Below are 15,044 nucleotides of genomic sequence, written 5' to 3' on the forward strand. Positions count from 1 at the left end.
AGCGACCGGGCGCGGGGACTCACGCCTGTCATCCCAGCACTGTGGGAGGCCGAGGAGGGAGGATCGCTCGAGGTCAGGCGTTCGAGACCAGCCTGGGCAACAGAGTGAGACCCCGTCTCTACTAAAAATAGAAAGAAATTAGCTGGACAGCTAAAAATATATGTAGAAAAAAATTAACCGGGCACGGTAGCGCATGCCTGTGGTCCCAGCTACTCGGGAGGCTGAGGCAGGAGGATCGCTTGAGCCCAGGAGTCTGAGGCTGCTGTGAGCGAGGCTGACGCCACGGCACTCTAGCCCGGGTGACAGAGTGAGACTCTGTCTCAAAAAAAAAAACAAAAAAACAAATGTGAACAGCAACATCGACACAGATACAGATAATTTTTATACCAAGAGAGCTCAGATGTCCCCATTACCAAGAGGCGTCTTCACCAGAATGTAACAAAACGAATTCCCGCTGTCACACTGGCAACCCGTGACAGTGTGGCCCCCAGTTGGTTACGGACTTTAAAGTGACTAGTGGTGGGTTATTGTTCGTTAATTAAGAGGCGTAATTGCAGACACTGTACCCGGAGCGGAGCACACGTGGCTAGCACGATGTCAGGTGTCACTTAAGGATGATGCTCTTGTAAACCAAAGCACCGGAGCCAAATGCACAACTTTCCCTTTCTGCGCTTCAGGGGTGAGGGGTTCAAGTACTGCGGTGATACCGGAATGATCCGGGCTGGTGCTTCTTCCGACATTTTGGTTTCTGAAAACTACACGTTGGTAATAAAACAGCTCATCGGTGCCCGGGGTCAGGATGAACCAGGAAAGGCGGCTGCTGATGGAATAGACTTGGAAGTGATTTTAATTTGTCCTCTGACTCCGGGAAGATTCCCCTTCTCCTGACGAGGTTCCACAGAAGCTTCCGGATCACCGATTCCTAAGTTTTTTCAAAAGGCCCGGATCAGAGTGATTTTTGCCAATCACATTGATACTCCTGCACTGGGAGCTTAAGGTCCCACAGAGAGACATTATCCCTCTTAAGAAGAGGTGCTGGGCTTTCTTGGGTCTTCTAGAATCTTCTCTACACAGCAGGCCCTCCCCTTCCCCTGCACAGGCAGGAGCAGAGGTAGCCCTGGGTGAAATGGAACCCATAACCTATAGGACGGACTTCTGCCAGAGCAGAGTACGGTTCAGTGGAAGAGGCCAGGCACGGCGGCTCACGCCTGTCACCCCAGCACGCTGGGAGGCCGAGGCGGGAGGATCGCTCGAGGTCAGGAGTTCGAGACCAGCCTGAGCAAGAGCGAGACCCCGTCTCTACTAAAAATAGAAAGAAATTAGCTGGACAACTGAAAATATATATAGAAAAAATGAGCCGGGCGTGGTGGCGCATGCCTGTCGTCCCAGCTACTCGGGAGGCTGAGGCGGGAGGATCGCTGGAGCCCAGGAGGCTGAGGCTGCTGTGAGTGAGGCTGACGCCACGGCACTCCAGCCCGGGTGACAGAGCGAGACTCTTATCTCCAAAAAAAAAAAAAAAAAAGAAAAAAAAAAGCTTCAATGGAATCCTTTTCTCTGTTGGCTAAAGAAAGGGCAGATAATACTGCGTAAGGACCGAAGACTGGGTAGTAAAAATGTAAAGTCTCTTCAAGCAGCGAGGGGAAAAAAAAAAAAAAAAAAAACCCAATTAAAAAAAAAAAACCCAATTTAAAAAAAAAAAAAAAACCCAGGAAAAACAGCAAAGGCGCCGGTTCTTCCTGTCCTAGCCCCATTTTATTATTGAACCGTAGTGGAAACGCATCGCACGTGCTCGGGGCGCGCGGCCTGGTTCTGGCTGCGCCCGGGTCCCTGCGCATCCAGCCCGCCCGCCCCTGCTGCTCCCCGGCCGTGCCCTGCCCGTGCCCTGCCCGTGACCCTGCCCGTGACCTGCCCGTGCCCCTGACCCTGACCTGCCCGTGCCCCTGACCGTGCCCCTGACCGTGACCTGCCCGTGCCCCTGGCCGTGACCCGGCCTGCCCTCCCGGCCCGGCTCAGCCCGCGCCCCCTGCCTGCTGCCGGGCCAGGGCGCGCCGCAGCTCGCGCAGGTTGTCGGTGAGCACGTCCACCTCGTCCAGGCGGCCGCTCTGCTTGGCGTCGAAGATGTAGGCCTTGATGTTGTCGATCTGCTGCAGCAGCAGCTCCTCGTCTATGCGCTCCCGCTCCGCGTCCCCGTCGCCGTCCGCCTCGAACGGGTTGGCGCCGGGGGCCGGGGGGCTGCGGGGCGGCTGCTGGGGGCCCGCGTCCTCCTCCTCCTCCTCCTCGTCGTCCTCGTCCTCGAAGGGGTTGCGCGCTGCGGCGTCGGGGCGAGCGAAGGGGTTCCCCGCGTCCTCCTCCTCCTCCTCCTCGTCCTCGTCCTCGTCCTCGAAGGGATTGTACTCCTTCGGGGCGCGCGCCGGGGCACCTGCGGCAGGAGGGCCGGCCGCGGGGCCGGGGGGCTCGTCCTGGCAGAAGGGGTTCGGGCAGGGCGCCCCGTCTGGCAGGGCCCGCGCCGGGCGCGCCCGCACGGGCTCCGGGGTCCCGGGCGCCGGGGCCGGGGGGGGGCCCAGGTCCAGCGCGGGCGCCAGGCGGGCGCGGGGCTCCCCGGGGGGCTCCGGCCGGAAGTCCAGCGACCGCGTGCGCGCGTGCAGGGCCGCCCGGGCCCGCTCCTGCTCCCGCACCTGCTCCCGCTCCTGCTCCCGCTCCCGCAGCCGCCGCAGCTGCTGGCGCTGCAGCTCCTCCGCCTCGGCCTCGCGGCGCGACAGCTCCAGGGCCCGCTCCGTCTGCTGCCGCTCGTAGGCGTCCTGCAGCTGCCGCAGGTTCTCCCGCAGCGTCCGCACCTCGTCGGCGCGGCCCGCGGCCCGGGCCTGGCGCACGAACGACGCGATGTTGCGGATCTGCTGCAGCAGCGGGTCCGCGTCCTCCGCCTGGCCCTGCGGCCCCGACCGCGGCAGCCAGCCCTCCGCCTTGCGGGGCGCCGCCGCCGCCTCGCCGTTGGCCGCCCGCCTCTCCTCCAGCCTTCGCTGCGACTCCAGGGCGGCCTGGGGGGACACGGGACCAGAGAGGAGGGACGGGTCACCAGGCGGGTGGCGGCCCCCGTGTCCTCCTGCCACGACGTCCCAATCCCCCCTTAGACGCCTGCAGCCAACTGCTGACACGGGTCACGCTCTCGTGGCGGCCGTGGGAGGGTGCCTTATGTTAACATATACTGAATAACAATAAGGGGATAAGGTTTTCTCAATCTCAGACTCACTGGCTGTACATTCTGTTCCTTAAAACTCTGAAGCTTAGCACCCTCATCTATAGCAGAACCTCCTGTGATGGAAATACGCATATTGTTTTGTATTTAATATGGCATGGTCCAAGCTGGGCGAGGGGGCTCACGCCTGCCATCCTAGCACTCGGGGAGGCCGAGGCGGGAGGATCGCTCGAGGTCAGGAGTTCGAGACCAGCCTGAGCAACAGTGAGACCTTGTCTCTAATAAAAATAGAAAGAGATTATCTGGACAACTTAAAATTCTGTTTCTATATAAAAAATTAGGCCGGGCACGGTGGCTCACGCCTGTCATCCTAGCACTCTGGGAGGCCGAGGTGGGAGGATCGCTCGAGGTCAGGAGTTTGAGACCAGCCTGAGCAAGAGCGAGACCCCTGTCTCTACTAAAAATAGAAAGAAATTATCTGGACAGCTAAAAATATATATATGTAGAAAAATGAGCCGGGCGTGGTGGTGCATGCCTGTAGTCCCAGCTACTCGGGAGGCTGAGGTAGGAGGATTGCTTGAGCCCAGGAGTTGGAGGTTGCTGTGAGCGAGGCTGATGCCACGGCACTCACTCTAGCCCGGGCAACAGAGTGAGACTCTGTCTCCAGAAAAAAAAAAAAATATATATATATATATATACACACACACACACACAAATATGTATGTATATATATATACACACACACACACACATGAAACAATAACAATAAGGGGATAACATTTTCTCAATCTCAGACTCACTGGCGGTACATTCTGTTCCGTAAAACTCTGAGGTTTACCGCCCTCATCTATAATGGAACCTCCTGAGATGGGAATACGCGTATTGTTTTGTGTTTAACATCACACATTCCCATGTGTTCTGCAAAGAGCTTCCTAGTTTCTTGGTCCTCTGCAATTTTTTTTTTTTTTTTTTTTGGAGACAGAGTCTGCGTGAGCCCGGCGATATTGGACCCCACGCCCCGGCTTCACTCACCTGTCTCTCCTTTGCCCTCTTCCTCTCCATTTCCTCCTTCCTCTTCCTCTTCAGCTCCTCAAACTGTTCTCTGGTTGGCAGCGACATCAAACCGAGCAGCTTTTCCTGTCGGGGGTCACAGAGAATTTCACATTTAGAGCCTTTTAGGAAAAACAAACGCACCTTGAGCCCCCGGAAGGGAGTCTGAGGAAGCCAAGCCACTCTGTCCTCAGAGGGTGACGGGGACAGATGGACGGCGGCGGGAAAGGAATGAACCCCTACACTGGGGCCAGAGGGCCAACCTCCAAACAGGCCTGCGTTCTCCTTACGCGATGACCAACGTCAGACATCCCAGTTTCCCGCCTGGCTCCACGTGTCTCTAGGGGCCTGTCCGTGAGGCCCTGTCCCTGACCTCCCTCCCTGAGCCTCCTTCCCAGCCCTCCCTGCCCCCGTCCCCTGCTTTCTGTTTTACCGGAGCTTGTCACCACCTTCCATACCATAGATTTCAGTTGTTCACTGTCTGTCCCCCTCTCTAGGACGTAAGCTTTATGAGAACAGCAATGGCTGTCTGGGATGCACAACACCTAGAACGCGGCACGGGACGTAGTAGGTGCTCAACAAACGACGGCTGAATGGAGTCAGGGATCCCAGGCAGAGAAGGCTGTCTTTCCTGCGCTAGTGTTAGCAACTAACCCAACAGGACTCTGTGTGTTCGATCTCTTAGTCACGGAGCCCCAGGGGTGGCTGACTGCGACTCTCTCCGAAGGGGCTTCCAGAAGTACAAAGACACAACTCGGATCTGACCTCAAATCTGGGTTTAGGAAGCTCTGAACAATCGGCTGTTTCCTCCCAACCATGCATGGCCCGGGAGGCCCCCTGGGGGCTTATCCTGAGTAAGAAACAGCACTGCGGTGACGCTTAGAACAGCAAAAAATTAGAGTCTACCAGGTGCCCGGCTAACGGGGACCGGCAACAGAAAAGATGACGCATACGGTCAAAGCAGTATGCCATAGCGTTCAAAGGACAGCTGTTTACACGCCGTGTGAGAACATGCTCGTGACATGAAACACAGTGAGGCCAACGTGCACGCGTCATAACTACTGGACACAAAAAATGCAAATGGGATTAAAAAAAATTAAATTAAATTAAAAAAAAAAAAAAGAAGAAGAAAATCTACCCCCATGATGAGTGCTTGCACTGGGGACATAAGATTGTAAGTAGTTTTACTGGTCCCTGAAATCCGGACTTTTCTCTAGTCTGGATTAGAGAAAAAGGCATCATGCATTCGCGATCTTAAAAAATAATAAACGTATAAAAAAAGGTAAGCCATTGGCAGGAATCTGCCTCCGGGGACACAGAAGAGCAGGCCAAGGGGAACACTTACACCCCCCGGGGACAGCTTTACCTGCACGAAAAGCGTCGCTGAGTATCTGATCATCCTCTGCAGCCGCAAGGTGTTTGAGTGTGGTGGAGGGTCCTGGTTCAAGCCCAAGGTCAGGATCTTCTTGCTGAATTGGAACAAACACGTCGATGTCATGAGCCCCGCCAGCCCCGGAAACAAGGGCGGACAGTCTCTGGGGTCGCTGGGCTTGCGTGCCAGGAGACTGGGGGGAGATGAGGAACTGTTGCCACTGAAGTGTCCTTGAAGGCAAAGCCCGTTTCTGGCCGGGCGAGGTGGCTCACGCCTGTCATCCCAGTACTCTGGGAGGCCAAGGCGGGAGGATCGCTCGAGGTCGGGAGTTCGAGACCAGCCTGAGCAAGAGTGAGACCCCCTATCTCTACTAAAAATAGAAAGAAATTATATAGACAGCTAAAATATATATATAAAAAAAAAAATTAGCCGGGCGCGGTGGCGCATGCCTGTCGTCCCAGCTACTCGGGAGGCTGAGGCAGGAGGATCGCTTGAGCCCAGGAGGCTGAGGTTGCTGTGAGTGAGGCTGATGCCACAGCACTCCAGCCCGGGCGACAGAGCGAGACTTTATCTCCAAAAAAAAAAAAGTGACAAAGCTCTATCAAGAGTCAGAGCTCGGGCCTTCCTCGGCCTCCTCCCCTACTGTCACCAGGACTCGCGGGGGGCCACCGGCTGGTCCCCGCCACCACAGCATCAGCACGGCACCTTCTCCGCTCTCCCCGCAGGGCAGGCGCCCCCGCGCGGCCCTTACCTGAGAGCGTCTATCAGCTCGTACACTTTCTGCACTTCCACCCGGAGGTCGTTGGCGTGTTCCAGACTGTAGGTTGTCTCCCCGGCGCTGAGGACAAATCACAGAGACGACTGGTCTGAGCTTCGCTGCACTGAATGGAGCGCAGAGTGTAGACGGACGCAAAAGGTTTGGGGCCCCACGGAGGCAAACACAATTAATTCTCTCAAAGTCCGGGACATTCGGACTCTGATACAACGCGGTATCTGTTCCTTGGAATCCACGGATCACCCGGATGCTGTTTTTCGTCTGCGGACGCCGCAGGGACAGACTCGTGCCCAGGACCCTGAGGACGAGCTCTCGTGCTGGTCACCAAAGCACATGCGACTGAACTTCTCTGGCCTCCCCTCCCTCAGTAATGTCGCTACAGCCAACGCGATGTGGGAAGCGGTTTACTGAATGAGTTGGTTCCGTTCCGTTAGAACAGAAAGCCGCGTGGCTTTTCTCACTCAAAGATGACCCGTGAAGGAAAGAAACGACTGGAGATTTGACCAAGAAATCCCCAGCGGGCTTCGCAGAAACTGCCCCACGCTCCTGAGTTGTCTCAGGGACAATTGCGCCTGATGTGACAAAAGCATGTGACTCCAAATCAGGGTGGAGTGGGGACATTAGGGAAGGCCAGAGGTGGCTTATCCCAAGCCTCTGGGGAACAGCAGCAGTTAGTGTTATAACCGATGTTGTCATTGTTCATTTACAAGTCGGTCACCCCCTACAGACTGCCCAATTCCAAGTGTCGTTTTCCATTTTGAAACCCTCGATAACTAGCCTACGGGCTGAGAGAAATATTCCGGAAGCTCTCTCGGCTGCTCATCCAGCCTCAGCAATGGGTGGGAGAAATAATCCAAGGTGGGAAAATATTCGATGAGGCAGCTTCATTATCTACGGCCGCACAGCTAACAAAAAGAACATCGGACTGTTAATGACAAGACAGGCTTTCTCTCCACATCTCTGAGTCACGTGGAAAATTAACACAGTGAGCCAAAATCTGAAATTGGAGTCCTCTGATCTCCATCAGATCAACCAATTTTATTTCTCTCAAAGCGCCTATCATGTCTGGAATCGTCTTATGATTTATTGATTATGGTCTGTGCTCCCACAAAAATGAAGCTCCCAGGGCCAGGCGCGGTGGCTCACGCCTGTTGTCCCAGCACTCTGGGAGGCTGAGGCGGGAGGATCGCTCGAGGTCAGGAGTTCAGGACCAGCCTGAGCAAGAGCGAGACCCCGTCTCTACTAAAAAATAGAAAGAAATTATACGGACAGCTAAAAATATATATAGAAAAATTAGCCAGGCATGGTGGCTCACGCCTGTTGTCCCAGCACTCTGGGAGGCCGAGGCGGGAGGATTGCTCGAGGTCAGGAGTTTGAGACCAGCCTGAGCAAGAGCGAGACCCCGTCTCTACTGAAAACAGAAAGAAATTAACCAAACAACTAAAAATATATATAGAAAAAAAAAATGAGCCGGGCGTGGTGGCGCATGCCTGTAGTCCCGGCTACTCGGGAGGCCGAGGCAGGAGGATCGCTTGAGCCCAGGAGTCTGAGGCTGCTGTGAGCGAGGCTGACGCCACGGCACTCTAGCCCGGGCGACAGAGTGAGACTCTGTCTCAAAAAAAAAAACAAAGAACCAGACAGTCGGCTGGATTTGGTCTGTGGGCAGGAGTCTGCCAAGCCCAGCCCTAAGGGCCATGTCTGTTCTGAGCCCTGACACCTCAGTGCCACACAGAAGTGGCAGGAGCGTGAGACCCACGGTCCCACCTCCGCTCCTTCCAGATGCCACATTCGGCCGCACGGCCTCACGCCCGAGCCCCTTCCCGAACCTGCTCAGTCGGAAAAGCCAGGCTCACCCGAACATGGCTGCGTATTTTCACAAGCTCAGGGGACGGTAACGTGCACCCGGCTGAAACACTGATGTGAAAACTCTCTCCAGCTGGTCCCAGGAGAAAACCGTGGCTGCAGTTAAGAAGTTTCATTTTTGTCTGCCGGAGCGTGGCCCTCAAATGTCAGAAATCGCCACCGGATTAGAGACACAGAGAGGAATCGCTTACTTTAACGATGCTGCCATCCTCATGTATTCGGGGGCTTTCTGGTCCACTTTCTCCATGCACAGTCGTAATTTCTAGCAACGAAAAAGAGGAGGTAAGTGGCACCCTCGAGACACAGAAGAGCCGACCCAGAAACTGGGCTCCGCCAACAGAGATGCATTTAAAATGCTCATTTTTCTAAATTTTTTTTTTTTATTGTTGTTACCAGTTTCCTAATGGACAGACCTTCTTTGCAAGCAGAAAACCTTGCAGGAGGGAAAGCAAGTGGGGTTGGAGCTTTTGACTGGATGTTTCTTTTTTTTTTTTTTGAGACAGAGTCTGGCTCTGTCGCCCGGGCTAGAGTGCCGTGGCGTCAGCCTCGCTCACAGCAACCTCAGCCCCCTGGGCTCAAGCGATCCTCCTGCCTCGGCCTCCCGAGTAGCTGGGACTACAGGCATGCGCCACCACACCCGGCTCATTTTTTTTTTTTTATATATATATTTCAGTTGTCCAGGTAATTTCTTTCCATTTTTAGTAGAGACGGGGTCTCGCTGTTGCTCAGGCTGGTCTCGAACTCCTGACCTCGAGCGATCCTCCCGCCTCGGCCTCCCAGAGTGCTGGGATGACAGGCGTGAGCCACTGCACCCAGCCTTGACCGGATATTTCTGAGAGCAGCGAGGCCTTCCGGGGCGTAAGCCAAGGTGTCTATACCAAGACGGGGACGAGGAATGAGTCGCTACCGTCTTTCTCTGCTGGGTGCCACCGTGCCTGAGCTCACTCTGTAAAACAAGGCGGCTAATCCCAGGGACTCGGGAGGCCGAGGCGGGAGGCTCACTTTGAGGTTAGAGTCTGAAACCCCAGGCTGGGCTTCCCGGGACTGTTCCGACCCCCTGCGTCCTACGCTCTCCGGCTTCGGCCCGTCCTGCGGAGCCTGTCCAGCCCGCAGGGCGACCGCCCTTCCTCTCCCTGCCCCGGGGCTGCCCAAGCCTCCTCCCTGCTGCTTCCGAGGGCACAGGGGCGGGTGCGGGAACGAGCTTGTTGCAACAGGTGTGTGACTCACGCAGGGCCCTTCAGCAGGAGCTGAAAGGGATTCAAAGCAACACCTTCCCCAAGCCTTCTCCGGAAGGTGGCGCGTGCGTGACAGAGAGCCCAACCCGCCTGATGCCCCGGACGCGAGCCCACGCGCCCCACGGTCACCTCATAGAGCCTCACGACGTCGGGCGTGTGCTCCCTCTCGTCGATCTGCTGTTCCCTCTTGCGCAGCGTGTCCTTGCAGTGCGTGCAGCAGCGGATGCCGTCCTCGTCCTTCTCCTCCAGCACGGAGCTCACGCTGCTGACGCTGCTGATGCTGCTGCGCCGGGACCCATGCACGCTGCCGGGCGACTGGCTGGGGCTGGTGTGGGCACTCAGGGCGTCCCTGCTGGCACTGGTGAGCTTGTCTGCAAAGCGCAGCACCCGCGGGCATCAGCCACCCCCGCAGGTTCCCGTCGCCCCACCGCCCGCGACCAGGGGGTGCCAGTCCGCAGGGGTTTGGCTGGGCGAGTAGCGAGAGCAGGCTCGGCTGGGCGCGGGGGCTCATGCCTGTCACCCCAGCACTCGGGGAGGCCAAGGCGGGAGGATGGCTCGAGGTCAGGAGGTCGAGACCAGCCTGAGCAAGAGCGAGACCCCGTCTCTGCTAAAAATAGAAAAAAATGATCTAAACAATTAAAAAAATATAGAAAAAATGAGCCGGGCGTGGTGGCGCATGCCTGTCGTCCCAGCTACTCGGGAGGCTGAGGCAGGAGGATCGCTGGAGCCCAGGAGTCTGAGGTTGCTGTGAGCGAGGCTGACACCACGGCACTCTAGCCCGGGCGACAGAGCGACACTCTGTCTCAAAAAAAAAAAAAAAAATCAACGAGAGAATGAATGCAGATTCCCATGGGCCGTTACTTTAGCAGAAAGGTTGCCTGGTCCCAGTGGGGACGGGCAAATAAGCCGGGCATGGGGCCTCCGTGTCACCTACTTGCCAGGGGGAGGCTGATGAGCTCCACGCACTTCTTGCACATGATGGACCCGCAGAGCCGGCAGTGGTGGCGGCGGTTGCGGATGCTGAACTTGCTCCCGCAGTCTGGGCAGAAAGGGACGTCCTGGTCGCTGACCCATGGCACCACGGACTTCTCTATGGCTTTGGGAAGAACAAATCAGCAATAAAGAAGCAGCACATTGTATAAAAAGGCATTTGGTCAGGGACGAGAACAGAGACTCGAATGCACGCAAGCTGAGCTCGAAAACTTACCTCGGATCTTCGCGGACTCGGTGTTCGTTCTGTCAAACGCAGTCAGCTGGCCGGGAGGAAACAGAGCCAGACGGAATTAGTCGGGTGATATATGTACCCAAGCCACGTTTTCCCCTCTTGACACGTCAGGCAGGAATTAGCACGTTGAATTTCTCAAGTCACAGGCTGGGCGCGGAGGCTCACGCCTGTCACCCCAGCACTCTGGGAGGCCGAGGCGGGAGGATCGCTCGAGGTCAGGAGTTCGAGACCAGCCTGAGCAAGAGCAAGTCCCCGTCTCTACTAAAAATAGAAATCGTATGGACAACTAAAAATATATATATAGAAAAATGAGCCGGGTGTGGTGGCGCATGCCTGTCGTCCCAGCTACTCGGGAGGCTGAGGCAGGAGGATCGCTTGAGCCCGGGAGTCGGAGGTTGCTGTGAGCGAGGCTGACACCACGACACTCAGAGTGACAACAGAGTGACACTCTGTCTCAAAAAAAAAAAGTCACACCTGTCATCCTCGACACCACAAAGTCACAAGATGGTCACGTGTTTCTGCCCCACAAAGTGGCCAGAAAGAGCCGTCCCCGCGGTTGCTGTCACGCCCAGCACACACCACCCGAGCTATACATGACAAGCATTTCCAGGGGGCACAGGGAGACTCGGTCATGTGTCCTCAGTTTGCCATGACGGGCTAACACTCAGGCCACACCCCACCGGGTCACCCGCTGGGGACGGGAGGACAGAATCTGAAGGCAGAAAGGATTTCTGGCAGCCAAGCAGGAAGGGAAGCTGGGCATGGAGCCATTGTCTTGAGAAAGCCAACCCGATCTAGAACTTTCCACCACATCCTCCGCCCCTCCCTGGGCGGGGCGCTTCTCTGCCAACGTCGGGTATATACATACAACATACATGACACACGCTAGGGAAAGCAGATTTTTTTTTTTACACCTCAGCAAATGTGTACTTCCGGGGAAAAAGTGTTTGAAGTCCACAAAATTTACCTTCTCTAACCTGATTATTAATTTATTGACTTCGACGACGTAGTGGTCGATTCTGGCAGCCCGGTGTTTCTTGAAATCGGAAAGGTGGCTTCTCACGGCACCTGGGAGGGGGGGAAGGAGGGGTGGTGACGTGACCACGCGGGTCACCTCCTGAGGCCTTCGTGGACAGTGAACAGGATCGTAAACGTGAAAACTGAATGAGGTACTGGAAGGAATCATTACCCATTTTATGGAGAGGAAATACTATATTAATGATTATTACCACTCAACACTCAAAGGAGATGGAAGATGAGCTAATTCAGCTCGGTGTGTTTGGCATCATCTTTCTGGTAACATTTTATTGAGATATAATTCACACACATACGCCATTTAAAGCAAATTCGATGGTTTTTAGCATATTCACAGAGCTGTGCAACCATCCCAGTAAATTTTAGAGCAATGTCATCGCCCCCAAAACACGCTCATTTGGAAAAGTTAAGTTGCACAGACTAGAAGTCCTCCCTAGCCAGGGAATGTTCTGGGTGAGAGGAGACAGACCCTCCAGTCAGTGGAGGTTTTGCTGGGCGGAGACCTGCGTTCGAATCCCACTTGTGCAGTTCATTTGACCTCGGTTCAAATCCCACTTCTGCAGTTCATTTGACCTGGGTTCGAGTCCCACTTCTGCAGTTTACTTGACCCGGGGCAGGCTCCCAGGGCACACGGTGAGACCACACGAATAGAGGATTTAACACACTGCCTAACACAAAGTGGACTCTCCACTCATTCAACTCTTCCTTTGCTTCCCCGACCTTGCCCTTGACCTTATGCCCATGATACCCTTAGACCATTCTGGTTTCCTGATGCCTCCTCAGCCAACCCTTACGACTTTACCCAGGCCGGGCGCGGTGGCTCACGCCTGTCACCCCAGCACTCTGGGAGGCCGAGGCGGGAGGATCGCTCGAGGTCAGGAGTTCAAGACCAGCCTGAGCAAGAGTGAGACCCCCATCTCTACTGAAAATAGAAAGAAATTAGCTGGACAGCTAAAAATATATATAGAAAAAAATTAGCCGGGTGTGGTGGCTCATGTCTGTCGTTCCAGCTACTCGGGAGGCTGAGGCAGGAGGATCGCTTGAGCCCAGGAGTCTGAGGTTGCTGTGAGCGAGGCTGACGCCACGGCACTCTAGCCCGGGTGACAGAGTGAGACTCTGTCTCAAAAAAAAAAGAAGACTTTACCCAGAACACAGAAGGTTCCCGATCCCCATCTGTTGAACGAATGCATGGATCTTCTTACCCAGCTCCTGCGGTTCCCACATGTATGGATCGACGCCCCCGTAGCTAAAGGACTCATAGCCGTGGGTCCCCGATTCTGCTCGATCATCCCCTTCCCGTTTCAACAACTTGTTCTTTGCTTTCTTGGCCTTCTGGACGAGACCTTGGAAAAAAAAAATGGGACAAAGGATACAAATGAACCCACGGAGAACACTCAGTAAAGGGTCAAGGGCAATCTCAAAAAACAAGAGTCGATAAAATAATTATCTTTTGTTTAAAAATGCACGAGGGAGGCCGGGCGCGGTGGCTCACACCTGTCACCCCAGCACTCTGGGAGGCTGAGGCGGGAGGATCGCTCGAGGTCAGGAGTTCGAGACCAGCCTGAGCAAGAGCGTAGACCCTGTCTCTACGAAAAATAGAAAGAAATTAGCTGGACAATTAAAAATATATAGATAAATTAGCCAGGCGTGGTGGCGCATGCCTGTGGTCCCAGCTACTCGGGAGGCTGAGGCAGGAGGATCGCTTGAGCCCAGGAGTCTGAGGTTGCTGTGAGCGAGGCTGACGCCACGGCACTCTAGCCTGGGCGACAGAGCCAGACTCTGTCTCAAAAAACAGAAAAGTGATCGGTGGGTTTGAGCCCCAACCCTGGGTCTGCTTCCATTTAGCTCATTTACAGTAAGTAGAAGAAAAGGTGCTTGAAAATTAGCTACAGCTTCTGCTTTGTTAAGTGTTTTTAAAAACGCATGGGCTTGTTCTTATCTGGCCTCATTTGAAAGGACTACTCCCGCTCTGGCGAGGTTGCTTGGCATTTTTTTGTATTTCTCCTAAAATGGTTAAATGGTATAGACTGCCTGTCTAACTTGACTTGTTTGCAAAAATGAATTGTTGTTTGCTAACTCCAGTTTCCTGTCTGCTAGACCCTTTGCTGACATATCACAATTTCCTCTCCCCCTGTTGTCAGAAAAGACGGTTTTAACGTATTTTAGAGGATGTCCCTTAGTTCTGGTATTTTTCCAGTTTGGAAAAAGCCATCCTAGAGTGACTGAGAAGCCGGGAATTTGCTTATTGGCTCAACTGTTTCTAAAAAAGACACATCTGTAATCTTGTCCGTCTTGCCCCCTGCCTGCCAGCTCTTTCCTGTCTACATCTACCTAGACTTTTTTTCTTTCTTTCTTTTTTTTTTTTTGAGACAGAGTCTCGCTCTGTCGCCCGGGCTAGAGTGCTGTGGCGTCAGCCTAGCTCACAGCAGCCTCAGACTCCTGGGCTCCAGCGATCCTCCTGCCTCAGCCTCCTGAGTAGCTGGGACTACAGGCATGCGCCACCATGCCCAGCTAATTTTTTTTCCTATATGTTTTTAGCTGTCCAGATAATTTCTTTCTATTTTTAGTAGAGACGGGGTCTTGCTCTCGCTCAGGCTGGTCTCGAACTCCTAACCTCGAGCGATCCTCCCGCCTCGGCCTCCCAGAGTGCTGGGATGACAGGCGGGAGCCACCGCGCCTGGCCTGGTTGGATAATTCAGATACACCAGCGGGAGACGGCAGATCACAGTGACTATATGTAGTCGATTGCTCGATCCAATCCAGACTCCGCTACTGTGAGTGACTTTAGGCAAATTATCTAATCTGTCTGTGTCTGCTGCCCTCGTCAGCGAAATGAGGCTCACAGTCACACAGCTATTATGAGGATTAAGTAAACACATAAGGATCTTTTAAAAAAAAAAGCCTGGCACATGACAAACACTAGTTATCTGTTTGCTGCCACTATTAGTGTCACATTCTGGTGGCAACGTGGCAGATGAGGTAAAGTATCCCACGAGTTAAAGTCTCACTGACAGGACAGGATAAGCGAGACCCTGGCCTCTTACTTTTAATTTGTCCCTTGACATCGCGATCTTCCCCCGAGTGCTCGTCCTCGTAATGCGACTGAAGCTGATAGAAAGACTGCAGGTCCTTCAGGCACAGAGGGCAGAGGAAGCCCTCCCTGACGTCCCCGGGGTCATCCAGAGACGCCATGGCCGTGCCCCCTTCAACCCCGGGAAGGCCTCATGCCAGGGGGCGCCTTGATTCCTGCCAAGGGACCAGGACTCCCGCGGCGTTAGCTTGAACAAGCGGTGGGC

The 15,044-nt window shown here is 54.7% G+C and overlaps 1 protein-coding gene across 1 annotated transcript; it reads right to left on the reverse strand.

Moving 5' to 3' along the window:
* Positions 1-364: 364 nt before the first annotated feature.
* On the reverse strand, positions 365-14,961 carry RBSN (rabenosyn, RAB effector). The gene is made up of 12 exons (XM_045534732.1): positions 14,793-14,961; positions 12,951-13,091; positions 11,681-11,781; positions 10,696-10,741; positions 10,423-10,584; positions 9,618-9,859; positions 8,445-8,515; positions 6,367-6,453; positions 5,610-5,712; positions 4,226-4,330; positions 2,085-3,035; positions 365-922 (listed from the first exon to the last, which is right to left on the reverse strand). Exons 1-12 carry the CDS (start codon positions 14,938-14,940, stop codon positions 779-781), a joined length of 2,301 nt encoding a protein of 766 aa, XP_045390688.1. The 5' UTR covers positions 14,941-14,961; the 3' UTR covers positions 365-778.
* Positions 14,962-15,044: the final 83 nt, after the last annotated feature.

The sequence above is a fragment of the Lemur catta genome, chromosome 21, assembly GCF_020740605.2.
Source record: "Lemur catta isolate mLemCat1 chromosome 21, mLemCat1.pri, whole genome shotgun sequence".
Classification (NCBI taxonomy): Eukaryota; Metazoa; Chordata; class Mammalia; order Primates; family Lemuridae; genus Lemur; species Lemur catta.

Excerpts from the sequence above, each read along its gene's own strand:
- RBSN (XM_045534732.1), bottom strand. The coding sequence starts at position 14,940 with ATGGCGTCTCTGGATGACCCCGGGGACGTCAGGGAGGGCTTCCTCTGC. Across the intron at positions 10,585-10,695 it reads CGAGTCCGCGAAGATCCGAG|CCATAGAGAAGTCCGTGGTG; the intron begins GTAAGTTTTCGA and ends TTCTTCCCAAAG. Across the intron at positions 923-2,084 it reads AGAGCGGCCGCCTGGACGAG|GAATCGGTGATCCGGAAGCT; the intron begins GTGGACGTGCTC and ends GAAAAAACTTAG.